Source organism: Papio anubis, chromosome 6 (genome assembly GCF_008728515.1).
Source record: "Papio anubis isolate 15944 chromosome 6, Panubis1.0, whole genome shotgun sequence".
NCBI lineage: Eukaryota > Metazoa > Chordata > Mammalia > Primates > Cercopithecidae > Papio > Papio anubis.
In genome coordinates this window covers 112800616-112824955 of record NC_044981.1, presented here as the reverse complement: position 1 = coordinate 112824955, position 24340 = coordinate 112800616, and the positions used below count along the sequence as shown (strand labels likewise).

The following is a 24340-nucleotide window of genomic DNA, read 5'->3' as shown; positions in this document are numbered from 1 at the left end:
GCTCTTGGACTTTACATGTTTATAAATTAAAATTGTAGAATGTTGAATAAACAGGAATGGGCTTTAAGGAGCATGAATAAATGGGTAGAAATGGAAATAATGGATTTTAGCTAGGCCTAAGAGTTTTTTTTTCTGTAAGATATATATGTGTGTGTGTGTGTATAGGTAGTCTCCTTTATCTTTAGTATTCATAATTTCTAAAACATTTCCTTATGTCATTTTCCTTAGTAGAAGTGATTCCTTTACATAATATGAAGGGCAACAATGAAAACATTTCAAAAAGTTTCGGTCTAGTGAGATCCTGTTGAAATGAGATTTTTTTCTATAGATTTGGTTTTATTAAAGGCCAAATCAAACTCTCAAAATTTATGTAATCTTGTCCAAGCATGGTGGCTCAAACCTGTAATCTCAGCACTTTGGGAGGCCAAGGGAGGAGGATTGCTTGAGGCCAGGAGTTCAAGACAAGCTTGAGCAACAGAGTGAGATCTTGTCTCTACAAAAAATAAAAATTATCCAGGCATGGAGATGTGTTCCTGTAGTCCCAGCTACTTGGGAGGCTAATGCAGGAGAATTGTTCGAGCCCAGGAGTTCGAGGCTGTAGTGAGCAAAGCTATAGTGAGCTATGATTGTGCCACTGCACTCCAGCCTGGGCAACAGAGTAAGACTCAGTCTCTCCCTCTCTTTTTTTTTTTTTTTTTTTTTTTTTGAGACAGAGTCTCGCGCTGTGTCACCCAGGCTGGAGTGCAGTGGCGCGATCTCGGCTCACTGCAAGCTCCGCCTCTCAGGTTCACGCCATTCTCCTGCCTCAGCCTCCGAGTAGCTGGGACTACAGGCGCCCGCCACCACGCCCGGCTAGTTTTTTGTATTTTTAGTAGAGACGGGGTTTCACCATGTTAGCCAGGATGGTCTCGATCTCCTGACCTCGTGATCCACCCGCCTCGGCCTCCCAAAGTGCTGGGATTACAGGCTTGAGCCACCGCGCCCGGCCTCTCCCTCTCTTTTTTAAAAAATCTTTCCTACACCCTTCTAGTAGAAACCTAAGAACCCTATCTCTTAAACACCACTAATAAAATCTAAGCCTGAATTATGAATATCAGCTTTTTATTGAGGGTTTCTTTCTTTTGAGTGTGATGATGCGATCTCAGTTCACTGCAACCTCCGCCTCCGGGGTTCAAGCAATTCTTAAATGTATCCACTGCCTCCCAAGTAGCTGAGATTACAGGCATGTGCCACCACACCCAGCTAATTTTGTACTTTTTTAGTGGAGATGGGGTTTCACCATGTTGGTCAGGTTGGTGTCGAACTCCTGACCTCAAGTGATCCACCTGCCTTGGCCTCCCAAAGTGCTGGGATTACAGGTGTGAGCCACCGCACCCAGCCGAGAGTTTCAACTCTTTTCTAATCAATAACGTTAGAAGAAAATGACATTCTGGGGGGAAAATAATCCATAACATTGTTCATGCAAGTATTTTAAATTCCACTGCCCTAATTTTTAAAAGTGCCATTTTTCAAAAAAAGTTCACTGAACTTTTTTTTTTTTTTTTTTGGGGGGACAGATCCTCACTCCATCACCCAGGCTGGAGTGCGGTGGTGCGATCTCAGCTCACTGCAACCTCCGCCTCCTGGGTTCAAGCGATTCTCCTGCCTCAGCCTCCCAAGTAGTTAGGACTACAGGCGTGTGTCACCACGCCCAGCTAATCTTTTGTATTTTTAGTAGAGACGGGGTTTCACTGTGTTAGCCAAGATGGTCTCCATCTCCTGACCTTGGGATCTACCTGCCTTGGCCTCCCAAAGTGTTGAGATTACAGGTGTGAGCCACTGTGCCTGGCCCACTGAACTTTTAAAATTGGTGTATAATGTACCTGTATTAAAGCATCCTAAAAATTCAATTGATCTAAAATAGAATAACATTTTTGAGTGATAATGCTCACAAATTATTTGAAGCTATTCTTGGTCATTGTCAGCCAGGAAACAAAGCTGCCTAATTTTGTTTCATTAGCCAGGTGGGTATTTTTGGTTTTCAGTTAAATGTTAACAAATTTTCAGTAGTTTGATACGTTACTAAAATATATGAGTGAGTATGGTAACTGAACACTAATATTGTAAATGAAATAAATGGATTATTTTTAGTGTTCTAAATGGGGTTCAGAGGCTCGTACCTTATTTTAGGTAAGTGCTAAAATTCTTCTAGGTATAAATCATTTCCTGCAACTTATTGTGTTCTTAAAGAACTGAACAGTAAAACAAATGGGTTCTGATTGGATTTCAGTTGGATCTCTGGATTCCTCTGACCATTTTCCGGAAAGATAAGTGTTGTGTTCTCACTGAACCTAGCACCTGGCTCAAATAGAGGGCTGCTGAAAGAATCCCACTTGAAGAAAACCAGCTGACCCAAGGAGCCAAGGAATGTTTGTGTATTGTAATATGATAAAAAGGAAATCAGGCCGGGCGCAGTGGCTCACCCCTTAAATCCCAGCAATTTGGGAGGCTGAGGTGGGTGGATCACCTGAGGTTAGGAGTTTGAGACCAGCCTGACCAACATGGCAAAACCCCATCTCTACTAAAAATACAAAATTAGCTGGGTGTGGTGGGGTGTGCCTGTAATCCCAGCTACTTGGGAGGTTGAGACAGGAGAATGACTTGAACCCAGGAGGCAGAGGTTGCAGTGAGCCGAGATCACGCCACTGCACTCCAGCCTGGGCGACACAGCCAGACTCTGTCTCAAACAAAAAGGGAATCAAGTCCAATAATTTCCTTATCCTTAATCCTTCTAATATCGTTGCTACAATAATGGTTGTTGGTTCCCCACTTCTGGCTTCATCTTTTTGGCTTTTTCTTTCCTTCTTTTTTTTTTTTTTTTTGAGACAGAGTCTCTCACTCTTTCTCTAGGCTGGAGTGCAGTGGTGCAATCTTGGCTCACTGCAACCTCTGCCTCCCAGGATCAAGTGATTCTCCTGCCTCGGCCTCCTGGGTAGTGGGACTACAGGCGTGCGCCACCATGCCCAGCTAATGTTTGTATTTTTAGTAGAGACAGGGTTTCACCATGTTGGCCAGGATGGTCTTGATCTCTTGACCTCGTGATCCTCCTGCCTCAGCCTCCCAAAGTGCTGGGATTACAGGCGTGAGCCACCGCACCTGGCCCTTTTTTTTTTTTTTTTTTGAGATGGAGTCTTGGTCTGTTCCCCATGCTGGAGTGCAGTGGCATGATCTCAGCTCACTGCAACCTCCACCTCCTTGGTTCAAGTGATACTCCCACCTCAGCCTCCCGATTAGCTGGGCTTTACGGGTGTGCTACCACGCCTGGCTAATTTTTGTATTTTTAGTAGAGACAGGGTTTCACCATGTCGGCCAGGCTGGTCTCAAACTCCTGACCTCAGGTGATCTGCCCACCTGGGCCTCTCCAAGTCTTGGGATTACAGGCATGAGCCACCTCACCTGGCCCAATTTCCCTAAGCTATTTTTGTAAAAGTAACATTATTTTTGTATTAAAATATTTTGAGAAGTTTCCTAAATTTTGAAATAAGTTCATAAAAGGATTTAAGCTGAATAGTAAGTTGATCTCTTTCCAATTTGCAGGGTGATGACATAACAAGATTTTAAAAATGTGATTTGAGAATTGAAATAATTAGGAAGGAAGATATGCTTAGACCTAAATATGGGAACTATAGGAGAAGGCTCAGTTCTAACCCGTCAATTCCCATTCAGCTTTGGGATGTCTAACTTTATTTTTGTCCTTGGTGGTTTCCTATTTAGCTGGACAATCTGTGTTTATCCACTAAAGTAGCTATAACTTAAAATATTCATTTTATTTTTAGAATACTAGAATCCAGTAGGTTGGAAAATGGGGACAGGAACAGAAAAGTCTGCAACACAGATGCTTAAAAAGCATCTGTGAGACAAGAAATTTGTGAATGGCAAACTGCAAACTAAGTTTTTCCCTCTTTGTATTCAGCTTGGGCAGGTCTTTGTTAGAAATTCTCGTTCAATTTTAATCCGAAAAATTGTAGAAAACCTGGAATCCAGAAAACAAAACATTAATTCTGCTAGGAATAAAGTGGCATAATCCACTTTGAGAAAGCAAACCAAAACATGAAATTGTTTTGAGACAATATGATTGAATTTAACAAGGAGCCCAAATTATGGAATCTCAGGCTCAGATGCTGTGTTAAGAGGCAGCATCAACATTATGTTGAGCGAACATCTGAGGGTAAGGATGGTGGCTTGTGTTCTGGGGCACAGCACACCTGTTTGTTTACACAGGTGAAGTAATCAAGAGTGGGCCTTGAACAGCAAAATGGAAAGACAAATAGAAATATACATCTTGGCCGGGCGTGGTGGTTCACACCTGTAATCCCAGCATTTTGGGAGGCCGAGGCAGGTGGATCATCTGAGGTCAGGAGTTTGAGACCAGCTTGGCCAACATGGCGAAATCCCATCTCTACTAAAAAAATACAAAAATTAGCTGAGCATGGTGGCACACACCTGTGGTCCCAGCTAATCGGGAGGCTGAGGCACCAGTATCACTTGAACCTGGGAGGCAGAGGTTGCAGTTAGCTGAGATCACACCACTGCACTCCAGCCTGGGCAACAGAGTGAGACTTGATCTCAAAAAAAGAGAAAAAGCATCTCTATGTGTGGGCCAAAGGAAAATCTAGTAAAGAGCAATGTGAACAGCCATCAGTGACTGAAGGGAGGTATTGCTGAGTGGGACTCAGTTGTGGGGCCGGACCACAGGTTTTGAAGTCATTGGGAGCAAGATGAAAAAAATCCTGTTATTTTCCTATGGAAGAGAATGTGTTGGGTACTCAGCTGATTTGAAATAGTAAAATGCTGTGGAAGGCTGGAGGAGTAGCTGCTGTCTAGTAAGAATGAAAGGAAAAAGTAAGTTTTAAGTGTTCAGGAGGAGGTTTAAGTGAGCCTTAAGAAAAGACAAGTAAAACACAAGAACATGTTTAAGAGAGAAATTGTGGACACCTTTCCCTTTAAAATTATTTTTCAATTGTCTTAGATGCAGAACTCCTTCAATCAGATAATCTACAGGTAAGATCACTTTTAAAAGTCACATTCAGTCTACCTGGTAATATAAATATTCTGTAGACCTTGATTCTCCTTCCCTCGAGTATGCTTTATGTGGCTGTGGGCAAGTCACTTTCTGTAATACTCAATTTCCCCTGTTGTAAAATAGGATTGGTATGATTGAATCCAAATAATGCAGTAACAGCTCCGTCAGTAATAGCAACTTATGATTATATTAAAAGGAAAAAAAGACTTAATAATAAAATACAATTTATTAAAGGAATCATGTTTACATAGATACAGAACATCTTTTCTCAGATATTTCAACACCATAGCAACACAAAATTAATTTCTTCAGGTATAAAAGATGTGCTGAAAGCTGCATGCCTCATCAGTTTTTATTTTATTGGTTATGGCTATAGGTGACATCTTCCCATACAAAAACAAACTGCACAGCATCACATATAGAGTACAGACATCTTAAGTTCATTCACAAAGTTAATTTTTCTAAACTGCCCTTGAAAAATTTAAATCTTTGCTCAATTCTAAACATTCAACAAAACTAGCTTCCCAAGAAACAAAAATGATACCCAATTTCTTTGCTTTTCTAGAATTAACTTTTCATTTGTTCATGTATTTTGATATGTTATATTCCCCACCCAAATTAAACCCTTTGTTAAAAGAACAACCTACTTCAGGGTCAGTCTAAAAATAAAGTGTACTAGATTCTGGAGTGTTTTTCAAATATTTTTAAATATTTGCCACTTATGGTTAAAAAATATGTAAATAAGAACATCATGTGAGTGTAGATAGTATACTATATGTATAGTATACCATACTATACATTCCTCTCAGAATCATTTCTAGAATGTGTATAATCCCGGCGTTAAGTGATGGTGGGAATAATTTGCCTTTAAAAGCCTACAAATTAAAAGGGGAAAGATGCTAAGCTAGCTGCTGGTTTTCTATAAAGATGAATTTCTGAAAAACTGTTTTATGCCCTAGAAATACATAAGCCTGGCATCAGCTGATGGCACATTCTAACGTTTTATAACATTAAAAAAAATCGACTCACTCCACTGGATGAAAGCCATGATGATATTTTTACAAAAGCTGTACCCAGGAATCCACTCAATGTCCTCTCTTCAATTGGCATTTTTCTCTTTCATCAACAAAGGCATATGTATATAAATGAGTTGCTGTGATCTCACCATGGAGCAGTGTTGACTTGATGTAGCGAAGTATTAAACGTTCTCCTTGCTCTCTTTGCCCTCAACTAAGTTTCTGTTCATTTTTGGCATGCCAGATTCTCTGCTTTCATCTTGATTTCCTATCTCACTGCATGACCATCTTAGAGCTTTTCTAATTCAAAGTCTGGGTTTTTTTCTCCCAAAGGTCAGTCTAAGGAGGCAGCCACCTATATGACATGATGTCAGAGGACTGGGAAGGACCCACACTCATCTTGCTGAGGCTCACTGACCTGTACATAAGGTTTATAATTTAGGTATACCCACCATAAGTAACATCTGATTGAAGGCATGAACTCACTTGACATCCACTCTCAGAAACAGGTTTAGAGGGGAAAAGAAAAAGAACATTGGGAGCTTCAAAGAGGAAGAAAAGGGCCACAGAACGAGAGGAAGCTGGGCCTATAGCAGTCCAGCATGGTAAGGGGCCAACAGTTGGCTTCTAAAAAGTAAGGGGTTAACACAGTCATCCTAATACCACCTCCTGAAATACTGAATTTTCTCTCAGCTAAGTACAAATTTCTATTTTCAGGGACAGCTTACATAAATCAGAATTATATTTTTAGAAATCTTTAATCATGAATTCCTCTCTAAATTGCAAAATATGTTACAACTTCCTAAGGAACTTTTTTTTACAATAAAGACAAAGATTTGGGATTTGCAGAATCTTTTGGCCCAATTAAAAACGAAAGAAGCTGTAAATATCCAGAACTTAATAGACGTATAAATTATAAACAAAACATGTCCTTGCCCCAAGCTATTTAAATTACATTCTTATAGATACATCCCATTTATGAGGTAGTCCGATTCCTCAGATGTAATGGGACGAGCTTTTTTCAGTTTCTGTTTCACCAGTCGTAGTCGGCACGCAACCATGAGAAGCAGCAGGGCAGTGATAGCCAAACCCAGCGCCAGAGGTAGCACCGCACCTTGAGGAGGTTAGACATGAAGAGGGCAAGCCAGTGATTAGTCACAGTGACAGCTACTGGTCACTATATGATAAGCACTTTTCATGCACTATTTTATTTTCATCCAAACAAATTGGTATTAGCATTACCACTGTTTTGCAGGTTAACTAAAGTGTACCGAGGTTCCATAATTTGCTTATTTGCCTAGGAGGCTGTAAGTTACAGGTTCAGGTCCCAAACCTAGACTTTTTTTTTTTTTTTTTTTTAGACGAAGTCTTGCTCTGCTGCTCAGGCTGGAGTGAAGTGGCTCAATCTCGGCTCACTGCAACCTCCACCTCCTAGGTTCAAGTGATTCTCCTGCCTCAGCCTCCCAAGTACCTGGGATTACAGGTATCTGCCACTCTACCCAGCTAATTTTTGTATTTTTAGTAGAGATGGGGTTTCACCATCTTGGCCAGGCTGGTCTCGAACTCCTCACCTCATAATCCACCAGCCTTGGCCTCCCAAAGTGCTAGGATTACAGGTGTGAGCACCGCGCCTGGCCAACACAGACCTCTTTAAAACCAAATTCTGTACCAGCTTCCTACAAAATTTGTATGGCATCAATGGGTACACATATTACCATCACTCTTACATCCAACTGAAATAGGCATTCTCATCATGAATTTTTTTTTGTGTGTAGTCATCGACTATATTTATGGATTCATATATGATCATTCTTCAACTAAATATGAACTAACTCCTGATTTCTTGTTCTGGTTAGGGCTTAAGAAATTTATTTCCTTTCTAAATCCAGGGAACCGACTCAGTCAGTAGAACCTTTGTTGAAAACTAACTTCCAAATATGCTGGTGTGATTTTGGACGTTAAAGGAAAACATCTGTTTAGTTTTTCCTGTGAGGCAGATCCTTGACACCAGACTAGAAGTAGCGAGGCTTCCAGGAGTCTGGAAGGACAGGGTGTGCCAAGATCAGTCTTTTTTATCTAGCTTAGCAGGCTCTATTTTTAGTCTGATCTACTGTGTGGCCAGGCCGGGTCTGGAGATGACATGGTGGAACTGTTTTCAGCTGTAGGGATCTTGCCGACTGGCGGAACTAGAGGAGAAACATCTCCCTTGTGTAGCTCATTCTATAACATTTGCTCTCATTTATTCATTCATTCTGCATTCATTAAAAGCCTTCTTCCATGTGCCAGACACTGAGCTAAATGCTGGTAATCCTTTTATTTGTAAATAAATACCACCCCCCACAAGATAAGCTAATGTCAAGAATACCAGCTTTATAGCTTAAATCATTGATTTCTCACAACCACCACATAAATTGGTGCCATTATTATCCCCATTTTACAAATGAGGGAGGTAAGGTATCAAGAATGAAGTGAGGGTCAGGCACGGTGGCTCAGGCCTGTGATACCAGCACTTTGGAAGGCAAAGGTGGGCAAATTGCTTGATCCCAGGAGTTCGAGATCAGCCTGGGAAACGTGGCGAGACCTCGTCTCTACAAAAAATTATTAGCCAGTTGTGGCATGCACCTGCAGTCCCAGCTACTCGAGAGGCTGAAGGAGGACAATCACCTGAGCCCAGAAAGTTGAGGCTGTTATAAGCCATGATCAGGCTACTGCACTCCAGCCTGGGTGACAGAGTGAGAGCCTATCTCAAAAAAAAAAAAAAAAAAAAAAAAGAGAAGTGAAGCTGGGCACAGTGGCTCACGTCTATAATCCCAATGCTTTGGGAGGCTAAAGCAGGAGGATCACTTGAGTCTGGGAGGTAGAGGCTTCAGTGAGCTCTTAAATTACACTCCAGCCTGGGTGACAGAGTAAGATCCTGTCTTAAAAAAAAAAAAGAGAAAGACTGAAGTGACTTAGGTCTAAGATTGTTAAGTGGTAGAGCTAATAAATAACCCCAGACAGGACAGCCCCAGAGCCTGTGGTTCTAACCACTATGGTACTCCACTTCTGCAAAATGCAAATGAGACAGTTTTTGAACGACTAAGTCTGGGTAGACAGACATTTAAATGGGAAAAAATGCAACAAAATGTTATAGTTACTATGATAAAATTATGTATGAAGCATAGATGTATTAATAAAAATCGGTGGTTCATCTATCTGGTCTGTAGGATTTTTGCTTGAGTGATTTTGATGTATGATAGAGACTGTTGGGTAGTTGAAGGAGATAAGTTTATTTTTTGACATTTTCAGATTGAGATGCCTACAGGCGATCAGGTGGAATTTTCTCTTAGGCTTTTGGATTATCTGGGCCTAAATATGTGGGAGCCTTTCTGCATAAAGCTGGTAGCTGCAGTCACGATAGTGGGTAGGACAGCCAGAGAGAAAGGAAGAAAGGTGAGCCAGGAACACGGTCCTGGGAAACACCAGCATTTAGAGGGCAGACAAAAGAAGAGGACCAAAAAGAACAGAAAAAGACCAGTCAGAGAAACAGGACGACGACCACTGTAGTAGGGAGTGGGCTTTTGGAAGCTGAGGAAAGAGACTAGTCCAAGAAGAAAGTCCTCAGCTGAATCAAATGCTAAGGAGAGGTCAAGTGAGGGAAATCCTGGAGAGCCCACTGGATTTAGCAATTAGTAATTCATTTATGGGAGGACAGAAGAGGGAGGATGTTACTTTGTTTCTTTACATATTAAGAAATCTGAAGGTGATCCCAGTCAGGGGAATGAGCCAGTAGAGAAACAGATGAAAAACGTGGGAGAGCCAGGAGATGATGAGCAATGCACCTGAGGAAATCAGGGGCTATATCCAGATCAGGGAGAGAGACCTTGGAAAGAGGGGACCCCTCTTCCTTTAGTACTGGAGGAGAGGAAGAGGGGCGAATGCAACCAAATGAGTTTTTACATTTGGGGGGCAGGTAGCTGAGGAAGTTCACTCCAGACAGTCTTGATTTACTGGGCTTAAATCTGGTCCCAGGTATAGGTGGCAGCCTCTTGAAGACAAAAGGACCTGGAGCTGATGACACACTCACGGCACTTCAACTCTGGTGTATTTTTAGAATCCCAGGTAAAACTCCTGAACAAGATTCTTAAGAACAGTTTGAAAGTGTCTGGGTGCCAGAGGAGGGGATGGGAAAGCTGCTTTAGAGACTGTTAGGTATCAAACGAAGTTCTGGAAGAGGCCAGCATTCCTCCAGAGAATTGTGAAAGACACAAATCGGCGATAAACCTATGGACTGGCATTGGATTCTACAGCTGTCTCATTCCACACACAGCAGCCCTGGAGGTGTCAAGACGGCTGCCTGGTCTCTCCATGTCAGCAGTTTGGGGCCTCAGTAGCTACTACTGCCTCCTAGTCTCCACCTGATGAAAGAAGTTCTGACAAGGCTAAGTGGCCCCAAGGTGTCATTCTCCCTCCACCTTCCTATAAGGTGCATATGTTACAAAGGAACGGGACAAAAAAAGAGACTTTGGTCAATACCCACAAAAACCCCAGGAACCCCAAATCATTTCTCACCAATGGGACTGCAACACCCTGCCCCAGTCCAGGGGACTTGCTTAAAGATGAGCACAAGCATTTAGGCTAAAGGGTTAGGAAGCTGTGGTTGAAGAGGCCAATCCCAATGCCGGGGGGCTCAGGTTTAGCTATGGTAACAATGAAACAGACAAGATCTGGGAAAATGTTCTATTTGCTAAGTCAGATATGAGGCAGCTGAACTGTCTGATCTGATTCCTGTTTAATGCTTTTATGACAAGGAAAATGGAATCTCCCAAAAGTACTTGCCAGAATATTGAAAACTATTCTTGACTTGTAATATTTAGTTGGCTTAGTTTGGATAATTTGAGATTTACAACTTTCTAGCTGCTTCTAAAACACACCATGATGGTATTCTCAGTAACCAGCTAGGGTGATGAATTATGTATTCCGTTCATATGAATGGGGGTGACATTTAAAATATGTAACAGGCCGGGCGTGGTGGTTCACACCTGTAATACCAGCACTGTGGGAGGCTGAGGCAGGTGGATCACTTGAGGTCAGGAGTTTTGAGACCCGCCTGGCCAACATGGCGAAACCCCATCTCTACTAAAAATACAAAAATTAGCTGGGTGTGGTAGCATGCGCCTGTAATCCCAGCTACTATGGAGGCTGAGGCAGGGGAATCGTTTGAACCCGGGAAGCAGAGGCTGCAGTGAGCTGAGATCGTGCCACTGCGCTCCAACCTGGACAACAGAGTGAAACTCTGTCTCAACAACAAAATTAAAAAATACATATATGTAACAACCAGAAAAGGCAACAGCCAACTACAGCTGAGACTCTCTGGATACATATGGGTGGGGAGGCAAGAGGGGGGCTGGTTTTCCTCTTCCCTTGATAGGGCACAGGGCCACTTTTATTCAAATATCTTGGGACAGGCTAAGTCTAGGAGGCCAGCAGACCAAGGGGGTCACCCACATACTTGACATCTGGATTATTCTTAGCTATCTTTTGTTTAAACATTATATTTTAATATTGTCCTGATACTATAAATAGGGTAAAAATAAAGTTTTCTCAATGTTTATAACTTAAGTTTGTATTTTATTCTCCTAAAGCTTCTTTTACCAGTCTGTGGGATTTAAGACTAAAACCTGCCTTTCTACAGGATGGTGTCCAAAGTCTTTTCTTGCTAGTTAAAATCAACCAAAATTAATGACATTATTGTATTCTTCTTCCACTTAGTAAATATTCTACTTCCTATACCTTCCCTCATTCCTATTGTCTTCTGTCTTTGTCACTAGGGCACTTGGAAAGAGAACTAGGTACTCTAAGACCTTTACTCTTCTTTCATCGTAAATAACTCTGTAATAACTGCCATCATTTCCATATTTGGCTCATCATATGAGCCACACAGTGCATTAAATGCTTTAGATTAATTATCCCATATATTCTTCTTAGCAACCCTATGAGGCAGGTATTGTTACTATCCTCACCTTACGAATGAGAAAACTTGAGATCCAGGGAGATAAGACAGCCTGCTCAAGGTCACACAGTTCAGTGGGTAAGCGAGAATTTTTTTTTTTTTTTTTCTGAGACGGCCTTACTCTGTCACCCAGGCTGGAGTGCAGTGGCATAATCTTATCTCACTGCAGCCTCGACCTCCTAGGCTCAAGTGATCCTCCCACCTCAGCCTCCCTGGGACTACAGGCGAGTGTCACCACACTTGGCTAATTTTTGTACTTTTTTGTACAGACGGGATTTTGCCATATTGCCCAGGCTGGTCTTGAACTCCTGAGCTCAAACGATCCTCCTGCCTTGGCCTCCCAAAGTGCTGGGATTACAGGCGTGAGCGACTGTGCCTAGCTTTGAGCAAGGATTTGAATTGTGGCATCTGACTCTAAAGCTTGTGATCTCCCACCATGCCACAAGTATGACATTTTCCACAGGTGTCACACCTGGAAGGGTGTATAGAAAAGGCAGCTGAAGTCCAAAGATGGTAGGTTACTATCAGGAGCCCAAAGATGCAGTGCAATACAAGCAACAAGGAGCCAGTTCTTCCGGTCCACTGATGGACTGCTCCTGTCAGGAGCTCTCATGGCTTCAGGGAATATCCTCAGCCAGAGGGCATGCAGTTCTGAGAAGACTACAGTCTGCAAAGGGTTTCCAAGGTGGACATTTACCTGTTTCTGGGGCTGGGTGTTCCCCGCCTCCTCCATCGCCCTTTGACTCAAAAATGTAATTTTCCTCTTTTCTGTCCTTCCTTGAGGAACTACTATCTGCAGAAAAGAAAGAATATATATTGAAGGTGTACGCATCAGAAACTTCAGGAAACACATGTGAAAACACAGCCTTTTTTTTTTTTTTTAAGGTGGCCTTAGAGAAGAATTGTTTATTTCTCTACTAAACAAAGGCCTATGTTGATAGTTAAGCAGCAAATAACTAAGGTGACCCATTGAATAAAGCAGAGTACGCAGCTAATACGAAACCACTGACAGAGAGAGCGGAAGACACACCCTGCACCAGAACTACCACCACGCCTCTTGGAGAAGGGAGATCTCAGGCTAGAAGAGTCACAGGGAGTCTCTGGATATCATGCCGTGAAAAGCAGAAACCAGAAAGGTTTTTCTTTGAAGAACAAACAATGGTATATATAAGGCATTTAGACATGCTCTTTCTCTTTCTCACCACAACTCTGGATAGCAGGTATAAATAGCTCAATTTTTTTCTGGTTATGCTCAGGATCAGGTTCCTACCCAGGTTCACACAGGGCTGGGATGCAAACTGGTTTCTTAGTAGAAACTAGTACTTCTAATTTAATGATGTATTACTTAACTATTGCGTTATAATACTGAGGGGGAAATTATTATTATTATTTTACTTATTTTTTTTTTCAGACAGAGTCTCTCTCTGTTGCCCAGGTTGGAGTGCAGTGGCATGATCTTGGCTCACTGCAACGTCCACCTCCTGGGTTCATGCAATTCTCCTGCCTCAGCCTCCTGAGTAGCTGGGATTACAGGTACGCACCACGCCTGGTTAATTTTTGTATTTTTAGTAGAGATGGGGTTTCACCATGTTGGCCAGGCTGGTCTTGAGCTCCTGACCTCAAGTGATCCACCTGCCTTCGCCTCCTAAAGTGCTAGGATTACAGGCGTGAGCCACCACACCCGGCCTATTTACTTTTGAGACAAGGTCTCTGTTGTCCAGGCCTGCGTGCAATGGCACGATCATGGCTCACTGCAGCCTTGACCTCCTGGGCTCAAGCGATTCTCCCAAGTAGCTGGGACCACAGATACATGCCACCATGCCTGGCTAATTTTTGTATTCTTAGTAGAGATGGGGTTTTGCCATGTTCCCTAGGTGGGCTCAAGTGATCTGCTCACCTCAGCCTGCCAAAGTGCTGCGATGACAGATGTGAGCCACCACGCCCAGCCTCAAGTGGGATTTTTGAATATTACAATGCTTAATGGCAATGAATTAGAAATAATCTAATGACAAATTTTATTGAGAAACAAAAAATTTTTTAAAGCTTCTTTACTCTTATGGCATCAACATAAATGTTCCCAATTCCTGCAACTGAAATAAGACTATTTAAAGTTCATATATAAAATTATTTGGTAACTTGCATTTTGCAAATTTACTAAGTCACAAAGTTGTAGTGTGCAGTGGCACCAGGTGCAGTGGCTCACGCCTATAATCCTGGCACTTTGGGGACAGTCTACTGTGTCTTGTTACTCTAGAAAGATCCATGTATGTTGGTCCTACATACAGCCAATAATTTGGGCTTTCTCCATAAACTCTGAGCTCAGACAGGAGAGAGATGAGGAACACACAGCCATTGCTCATAGGCTGCAGGATCAGATTTCCCTGCAAATAGAGTTCTGTTACTGTCCAACTCACTGCAATAGCCAGGACAGTGGTCACCAAGGGCCTCTCCAGCTACCTGGATTCTCTCATACCATACCTGATCCCAGGTCAGGTAGTTCTATAAGACATTATTATATAAGGGCCGCATGCAGTGTCCCATGCCTAGCCAACATGGCAAAACCCCATCTCTACTAAAAATACAAAACAATTAGCCAGGCATCGGGGTGCATGCCTGTAATCCCAGCTACTTGGGAAGCTGAGGCAGGAGAATCACTTGAACTTGGGAGGCAGAGGTTGCAGTGAGCCAAGATCGTGCCACCGCACTCCCATCTGGGCAACAGAGTGAGACTCCTTTTCAAAAAAAAAAAAAAGAAAAGCAAAAAGATTTTATTATATATGATTCTGGCCTAGGAAGTTATACTACGAGTATTGCAAACAGCTGCTGACATAGGAAAACACTATTTAATACAGAAAAATAAGACCATGAAGCTTATTTATTTTATTATACTTTTACTGCTAGTAGACAGAGTGCAATTTTTTTGGCCAGTAATTTTTTACACTTTTTCTCAAGGTGAGGTAGTTAAAAGGTACATATTTAACCACTGCTTTTATGGTGCAAATCTCATGGTGTTGATATCCATATTGAAAATATGAGTATTTTTTTTTCCTTTTCAGACAGGGTCTCCCTTTGTTGCCCAGGCTGGAGTGCAGTGGTGTAATCTCGGCTCACTGCAGCCTCAACTTCCCAGGCTCAAGTGATCCTCCTACTTCAGCCTCCCAAGTAACTGGGACTACAGGTAAGCATCACCACACCTGAGTAATTTTTCTATTTTTTTGTAGAGACGGGGTTTTGCCATGTTGCCCAGGCTGGTCTTGAACTGCTGAGCTCAAGCGATCCTCTCGCCTTGGCCTCCCAAAGTGCTGGAATTACAGGTGTGAGCACCTGACCTAAAAATATGAATATTTTCAATAATATTTTGAAGGTTCAATGTAAGCCTTGTTTAGATTACTGCAGACACTCAACTTCAGTGAATGTTCCTGAGTTTTTGCTTGGTAGAGATATAGAAAACATTACTGTTTTAAAGTTAATAATGCCTGATTTTTTTCAAATGCCAGTTGTTCGTGGATCTCCAAAAGAAACACAAGATTTGTTCTGTAGAAATATAAATCACTGATATGCAAAATAGTCCATCCAGCAGCCGCACACACAAAACTAGCAGCCCTGAAACAGCTTGGAAATGAAACTGCTAAATTACCTAAAAACCACTTGTGGCACTTCTCCCTTCATCCTTTTCTTCCTCCCCATGCCATAATGCCGGGTTAGCTTGCAAAGTGACTTCTATGCATTCTGCTTTATCTCTCTCTCCAATAATAAATTTGGAAGTGGTAAGATCACATGGTTGGAAACTCAAGTCCTACTTTTTAAAAATAATGAGCCAGGGTCTGGGCATGGTGGCTCATGCCTGTAATCCCAGCGCTTTAGGAGGCCAGGCGGGTGGATCACTTGAGGTCAGGAGTTCGAGACCAACCTGACCAACATGGTGAAACCCCATCTCTACTAAAAATACAAAAATTAGCTGGGCATGGTGGCACACGCTTGTGATCTCAGCTACTTGGGAGGCTGAGGCAAGTGAATCGCTTGAACTTGGGAGGTGGAGGTTGCAGTTAGCCTAGACAGTACCATTGCACTCCAGCCTGGGTGACAGAATGAGACTCCATCTCAAAAAAATAAATAAATAAAAATAAATAAAAATAAAAATGAGTCAGGAATAAAAACAAAGCGCCAAAATTCACTAACTCTCGATTTTTTTCAGAGGATTAACTGGCTTGTCTTTCACCCAACAAAAAAATATAAAATAACTGCATTTACAGTGTTCACCCCACTCTGTTTCTTCTCAATGAAGATGAGAGCTTGCTCATCTTAATTCTTAAAGGAACTCAGTACTGGAAACACCACTGCACTATTTCTATTTTTTTTTTTTTTTTTTTTTTTGAGACGGAGTCTCACTCTGTCGCCCAGGCTGGAGTACAGTGGCACAATCTTGGCTCACTGCAAACTCCGCCTCTTGGGTTCACACTATTCTCCTGCCTTAGCCTCTGGAGTAGCTGGGACTACAGGCATCTGCCACCACACCCGGCTAATTTTTTCTATTTTTTAGTAGAGACGGGGTTTCACCGTGTTAGCCAGGATGGTCTTGATCTCCTGACCTCGTGATCCGCCTGTCTTGGCCTCCCAAAGTGCTGGGATTATAGGCATGAGACACCGTGCCCAACCCACTATTTCTAATTTTTATTTGAATTAACTGCCTTATACACTTGGTGCTCTCTTACCCTGGTTTCCTAGTGAATACCACTGGACTTGAATGTTCTAGCAAAAATTCATATCGCATTAACATTTACTGAGAGACATAAATTATATTTACATATAATATCTCATGCATTCTTTGTAGTCATATTATGAGAGATTATTATCCTCTTTTTTTTTTTTTTTTTTGAGACTGAGTCTGGCTCTGTCGCCCAGGCTGGAGTGCAGTGGCCGGATCTCAGCTCACTGCAAGCTCTGCCTCCCGGGTTTACGCCATTCTCCTGCCTCAGCCTCCGGAGTAGCTGGGACCACAGGCGCCCGCCACCTCGCCCGGCTAGTTTTTTTTTTGTATTTTTTAGTAGAGACGGGGTTTCACCGTGTTAGCCAGGATGGTCTCGATCTCCTGACCTTGTGATCCGCCCGTCTCAGCCTCCCAAAGTGCTGGGATTACAGGCTTGAGCCACCGCGCCCGGCTTTTTTTTTTTTTTTTGAGATGGAATTTTGCTCTTGTTGCCCAGGCTGGAGTGCAATGGCGCGATCTGGGCTCACTGAAATCTCCGCCTCCTGGGTTCAAGCGATTCTCCTGCCCCAGCCTCCTGAGAAGCTGGGATTACAGGCATGCACCACCACACCTGGCTAATTTTTGTATTATTAGTAGAGATGGGGTTTCTCCATGTTGGTCAGGCTGGTCTCGAACTCCCTACCTCAGGTGATCCACCTGCCTTGGCCTCCCAAAGTGCTGGAATTACAGGCGTGAGCCACCACGCCCGGCTGAGATTATTATTCTCTTACAGGTAAGGAAATGAAGTTTAGAGAAACTGATTACCTACTAGCTAGTAATTGGTGATGCGAATTAGAACCCAGGACTGACCCAAAGCAGGAGTTTTCCATTGAACCATACTGCTCTCAAGGTCACAGCTAGCAAATATGAGTTTTTTACTCCAAGAACCAAGTTGATACTATATTTATTTACTCATACTCAGGCAAAATCACACACTTTTAAATTATTTTTAGGAAAGTCTTGGACAAAGCTTTATTAAGGATGCAGTAGAGAAACTGGCTAACTGTACTTGCAAAAGGGACCGAACCTCGAGGTGGGTTCATTTAAAAAACTATGCAAGTTCTTTCTGAATCTTCAGTTGTCAAAATTAAAGAGCTCTTAATTTTATTTATTTATTTTTTTTGAGACGGAGTCTTGCTCTGTCTCCTGGGCTGGAGTGCAGTGGCCGGATCTCAGCTCACTGCAAGCTCTGCCTCCCAGGTTTACGCCATTCTCCTGCCTCAGCCTCCCGTGTAGCTGGGACTACAGGCGCCCACCACCTCGCCCAGCTAGTTTTTTGTATTTTTTTTAGTAGAGACGGGGTTTCACCGTGTTAGCCAGGATGGTCTCGATCTCCTGACCTTGTGATCCGCCCGTCTCGGCCTCTCAAAGTGCTGGGATTACAGGCTTGAGCCACCGCGCCCGGCCAAGAGCTCTTTATTTTTAAATTTTTTTTTCTTTCTTTCTTTTTTTTTTTTAAAGAACATTTTCTTAAATGCCCTTATTCCCTGGGGAGAGGAAGATGGTGGTATAGATAGTGGGAGGATCAGGTATCAGTCAGCAGGCAGTGTGCACCGGAGACTTCAGAAGGCGCAGTTGCCATGGACTCTGGGATTACCCAGGGACCTTGCCCTGCCTTCTGGGTATTTGAAATGTGAATTTCTGCGCTTTACATTCCATGAAGGAATTCACTATGATTTCCCAGACTGCCTGATTCATTTTTCCTAAATTTCAGCATAAGGAACGCCATAGAGAAATGCTTCACTTTCACACATCCAATCACAGGCTCTAGCCAGTGTGGCGAATCAGAACAAAACAAAACAATGACATCACTTGCTTCTGGAAATAGTTACTTTTGGTAATGATCCTTCTGGAAGAGTTAATGTCTTAGGAAACGATTTTTCCTCTCTTCTGAATGTATTATGCTTACTATGCATGGTGACACATTTACAGAGGGAGTTGGCAGCTGGATGGAAGCTGTTTCCATTTCATTTCCAGCTGCCACAGAGCATGCAGGATGATCCAGAAGAAATACTTTAACATGCCCACGAACTCTCAAGTTTCAAAAAGTCAGATTCCACGTGAATGCAGATATAGCACCACTTTTCTAGCCCTTTGTAGGGCTGGAAACCAGATGTGTTTCCTTGGGGTAGCTTGCATACAAGAGGATGGAATTGTTAATGAATGACTTGGACCACACAGAGAACAGGCCCTAAGGCTGTGACCATGGCTAACAATCCAGCCATTGTGCCTTTACATGCTGAGCAAACACAGGCCACACTGGAGCTCTGTGCTCCTCCTGCCCGGGGGCTCAGAGTGTACTGAGCATGCATTCTCTGGTGTAACCGAATGTCTGCACAAACCTTCATTTTATCCTCAGTAACCTGTGTGGAATAAATCCCCCAAAGTGGGATAATTGGGACAAAGCACACATAGTTTTGTTTTAGAGATGAGGTCTTACTCTGTCACCTAGGCTGGAGTGCAGTGGTGCGATTACAGCTCACTGCAGCCTCGACCTCCCGGGCTCAAGTGATTCTCCCACCTCAGCCTTCCAAGTAGCTGGGATTACAGGTAAACACGACCAGCTAATTTCTAGTTTTTGTAGAGACGGGGTTTTGCCATGTTGCCAGGCTGGTCTAGAACTCCTGGCCTCAAGTGATCCACCTGCCTTGGCCTTCCAAAGTGCTGGGATTATATGTGTGAGCCGCTGCGCCTGACCATATACGTAGTTTTAAGACTTCAGAAACTGGCCTCTGGAAGGACATACTAACCGCCTTGCTACCAGCAGCGTGAGAGTTGTTTCTCTCTACTCTTAGAAACATTAATTATTATAATTCTTCATCATTGTCAGTGTCATAGGTGAAAAACTACATCTCACTACTTTGCATGCTACACTGTTAGTATTAATTTTAGCATCTTGTTAACAAGTCTTCCATGAGCTAAGTATTTTTTTTTTTTTTTGAGACGGAGTCTCACTCTGTCACCTGGGCTGGAGTGCGGTGGTACAATCTTGGATCACTGCAACCTCCGCCTCCTGGGTTCAAGCAATTCTCCTGCCTCAGCCTCCCGAGTAGCTGGGATTACAGGTGCCTGCCACTATGCCCAGGTAATTTTTCGTATTTTTAGTAGAGATGGGGTTCCACCATGTTGGCCAGGCTGGTCTCGAACTCCTGACCGCATGATTCGCCTGCCTCGGCCTCCCAAAGTGCTGGGATTACAGGCGTGAGCCACGGCGCCCAGCCGAGCTAAGTCTTATTTGTCCTCACCACATGTCTGTGCAGGAAGGAGGCAGCAGTGAATTTAACTCATCCATATTTGTTATACTAGCTGATGGTCCTCCAGGCACGTGCCATGAACAATAATGCACTTTTTTTTTTTTAGACGGAGTCGCGCTCTGTCGCCCAGGCTGGAGTACAGTGGCGCAATCTCGGCTCACTGCAAGCTCCACCTCCTGGGTTCACACTATTCTCCTGCCTTAGCCTCCGGAGTAGCTGGGACTACAGGTGTCCACCACCACGCCCGGCTAAGTTTTTGTATTTTTAGTAGAGATGGGGTTTCACTGTGTTAGCCAGGATGGTCTCTATCTCCTGACCTCATGATCCGCCCGCCTTGGCCTCCCAAAGTGCTGGGATTACAGGTGTAAGCCACCGCACCTGGCCAATAATGCACTTTTAAATCTACTTATGGGTCTTTAACTTACATGAAATCAGAGGCTGGGGACTCTAGTCTGGTGGTCTTAGGGATAGCAGAGGGGGAGGGCAGGGACAGCTGCTGTCTGAACAGAAACTACAGGATATGAGGGCTCTCTCTAACATTTTCAAAGTTTTGCTATTTTCTTCCCACTTTCTTCACCGCAGGACTTTCAACAAGTGTGTTTTTGATGAAATAATACATGAAAACGCTCATGAGTAAGAAAAAAGTTTTATAAAAGCATTATCCTGCTTTTGTTAAAAATGGAATAAATATGTATATGTGTATGAATAAAAGTAACCAGAAGAAAATGTAACAAAATTTTAATGGTGAGTTTTGCTAGACGCTTTTAACTTTCTTTGTATTTTTCTGTATTTTCTACAGTAAATCTGTATTATTTTAATAATTTGAAAAAACCCTAATATGTTATAATAACTGGACATCTAATCTCTCTGCATCTGTAGGCCGTTCTTCACATCTTCATAACCAAATCCAAAGGTTGGTTATCAAAAAGCAAAAGGGGAGATCATAAATAGATTGGAAATTGGGTGCTGACTCCCATCAGCCGCAGGTGGCAGCCTGGAGCATTATTTTCTTTTTTTTCCTTCAGCTTTTAAGTTCTGGGGTACATGTGCAGGATGTGCAGGTTTGTTAAACAGGTAAACATGTGTCATGGTGGTTTGCTGCACAGATCATCCCATCCCTAGGTATGAAGCCTGGCATCCACTAGTTACTCGTCCTGATGCTGCCCTCACCCCACCTCCCACCCTCTGACAGGCCCCAGTGTGTGTTGTTTCCCTCCATATGTTCATGTGTTCTCATCATTCGGCTTCCACTTCTAAGTGAGGACATGCAGTATTTGGTTTTCTGTTCCTGCGTTAGTTTGCTGAGAATAATGGCTTCTAGCCTGCAGCACTATTTTCAAAAGGATTCTGAGCTAAGTCCACATTCCCCATGGGACAGTGCTGGGATAAATGAGCAACACCTAGCATGGGTAAGGGCTGATGGGGTAAAGTATGAATGTCAGCCTATTTATCCTTACTCAGTGCTGGACAGCACCTTGGAGGACATCTGGTTGAAGTCCCTTATTAACAGATGAGGCAACTGAGGTCTAGAGATATGAAGGGACTTATTCAAGGTTCTAAAGGTAGAGCCAAGACGGGCTTTGGTCTCGACTCTACTTTCAGCTAATTTGTTCATGCTCACGCGGTTCTCTCCACCACAGTGAGATGGTAGGAATTCATCCATCCTGGCCTCTGATAACACAGATCTCTCCATAAACTCTTCACCCCTTTGGCAGTCCTGCCAAAGACGCCTGGTCTCCCCTGACTCTGTTTCTTATGTTGTGACGCTCTTCTCCATACAAACTGTCTTAAGCAGAGAAAACCCACTAAAACCACATCCAAAGGCTTGCCGATTTTACTGATTTTACCAGTAGGTGGCAGTACCAACAAGGAATGGACCAAAAAAGCAGACACTTGCAATATACTTAACCAAAACTCAGAAAGAAAAGCCCCTTAGAATGCAATGTTTTGCAGACAAATTTTTATGGAGGCACTTAAAATCTACAAGGCACGTAAACAAAGGAGTAGAAGGAAATATAACAAATATTAAAAGCAGTTTTCAAAAGAGGTGGCATTTTAAGTTCACTGTCCTTAAATTATTTTGCATCTTCCATATCTTGTACAATGAACAAAAATTTTTCTTAATAAACCTACTAAAATCATGTCAGGTTATTTCAATACAATTTATGCGGAGTCTGAAAAGACATTACAAAAGCTTTTGGAAATGTGATAATCTCTATTTCTGTCTCATGTCACATAATCATGCAAATAATAAGTGTGAAAAAAATGATGGAATCCTGTAATACTTACTGATTGATTGATTGAGACAAGGTCTCACTATGTTGCCCAGGCTGGTCTCAAACTCTTGACCTCAAGCAATTCTTCTGCCTCAGCCTCCAGAGTAGCTGGGATTATAGGTGAGTCACTTCATCTGGCTAAATTCTGTAATGCTTTAGTCATGCGAATGTATTTTAGGCCAGGTGCAGTGACTCACACCTATAATCCTAGCACTTTGGGAGGCCAGCCGAGGTGGGCAGATCGCTTGAGCCCAGGAGTTCAAGACCAGCCTGCGCGACATGGCAAAACCTTGTCTCTATAAAAAATACAAAAATTAGCCAGGCTTGATGGTCCCAGCTACTACACCTATAGTCCCAGCTACTCAGGAGGCTGAGGTGGGAGGATCATGTGAGTTTGGGAAGTTGAGGCTGCAGTGAGCTGTGGTCGCGTCACTGTACTCCAGCCTGGGCAACAGAGTGAGACCCTGTCTCAAAAATAAAATAAAATAAAATAAATCTTATTAGCCTTACTTTTTTTAGTGATAGATTTAGTTAAATTGGAGGCATAACATTGAATTACTAGCACATGCATCTCTTTCAAGATGACTTTTTTAAATGTTCCCTTGCTTGGGTGAAGAGGATTTACACAAATACATAATGATTATGCTGTTTCATCTCAAAGCAACCTAAAATTTAACACTTTAGGGTATTGGTTTCTGTAAGCTAAATGTTAATGTATTTACAAATAAATGTATTGGTATCTCTGGAGTAGGTATATATGTATGAGTGTATTTAGTTAAGTGTCCCTTACTATGCATTAGTGCAAATGTCAAGGTTTTTTCCCCCCTTTCTGGCTAACTTCTTAATTTCAACTCTTATTTCAAGATACTTCCTTAACACTCTTCAAACATAAACTTAATTGTGAGCCAAGTTTGACTACAGAAAACAAGGTTCTTCGTTGAGAACCTGCCCTGAATCCTTACCTGGCATCACAGGAATGATTTGACTCTCTGGTCCCCAAAAGGCGGAATGATTCCTCTTCTCTGTGTTTGATAATGCAGGTGGCTTGTTTGGGGCAGTGGCTTTCTGAGACTTTTCCACCAAGGAGTCAACCCCCGCATCTTCACTCGGCCCTGTGGTTCTTGGCAGGGCAGGACTAGCTACCACGTGGGTTACCATCTTGCGGTCCAGGCCCACTGAAGTGTGGAAGAGCTACTGTTAGTTGCTGGATTTCTTTTCTGAGCTTTAATACTAAAAGCACTACATCTGCAGCTCATTTAGAATCACGGATATTTGGATATAACAGCCCACTCATCTAAGACATGTCAGAGGACCATAAACATCTATTCTCTCTTGTTTTCAAATGGGTAATCTGTTCTTTCTTCTTCCAATAGTCAGCTTTCCAAATGTTACACATAAAGAAATGGACAGGGCCCAGCATGGTGGCTCATGCCTATAATCCTAGCACTTTGGGAGGCAGAGGTAGGAGATCACTTGAGCCCAGGAGTTCATGACCAGCCTGGGCAACAAGGCAAAACCCCATCTCTACAATAAATTAACAAAAATTAGCTGGGCATGGTGGCACATGCTTGCAGTCCTGGCTACTGGGGAGGCTGAGGTGGGAGAAACGCCTAAGCCTGGGGAGGTCGAGGCTGCAGTGAGCCATGATCGTGCCACTGCACTCCAGCCTGGGTGACAGTGAGAACTGGTGTCAAAAAAAAAAAAAAAAAAAGAAAAGAAAAAGAAAGAAAAAGAAATGGACAAATACTAAATGTAAACTTAAGGTTTTGCCACTCTTTGTCCTTCCTCAAATCCATACTTCATTAGACTTTTGTCAGTTTTTCTTCTTTCTTACAGGGCATTTCTATGTGTATGACATTATAAGACTGATTTACAGCTCTGGCTCTGACTTAGCCATACCCTAGTGTATTGTAAATTTTCTTTAAAAAATTATCAAAACAAAACATCAAATCACGTCAGTTTTTAAGAAAGCACATGATATGCAGCATTTTTA

General features: G+C 42.7%; 1 protein-coding gene across 1 annotated transcript in view; it reads right to left on the bottom strand.

Moving 5' to 3' along the window:
* Nucleotides 1-5269: 5269 nt before the first annotated feature.
* Nucleotides 5270-24340, bottom strand: part of LRP11 (LDL receptor related protein 11) — a 41123-nt gene continuing 22052 nt past the window's right edge. The window contains exons 5-7 of the mRNA XM_003898053.5: nucleotides 23310-23522; nucleotides 12768-12863; nucleotides 5270-7192 (exon numbers count right to left, since the gene is read on the bottom strand). Of these exons, the coding sequence (XP_003898102.1) occupies nucleotides 7038-7192; nucleotides 12768-12863; nucleotides 23310-23522 (464 nt within the window). The 3' untranslated portion in view covers nucleotides 5270-7037. The remainder of the gene's footprint in view (nucleotides 7193-12767; nucleotides 12864-23309; nucleotides 23523-24340) is intronic.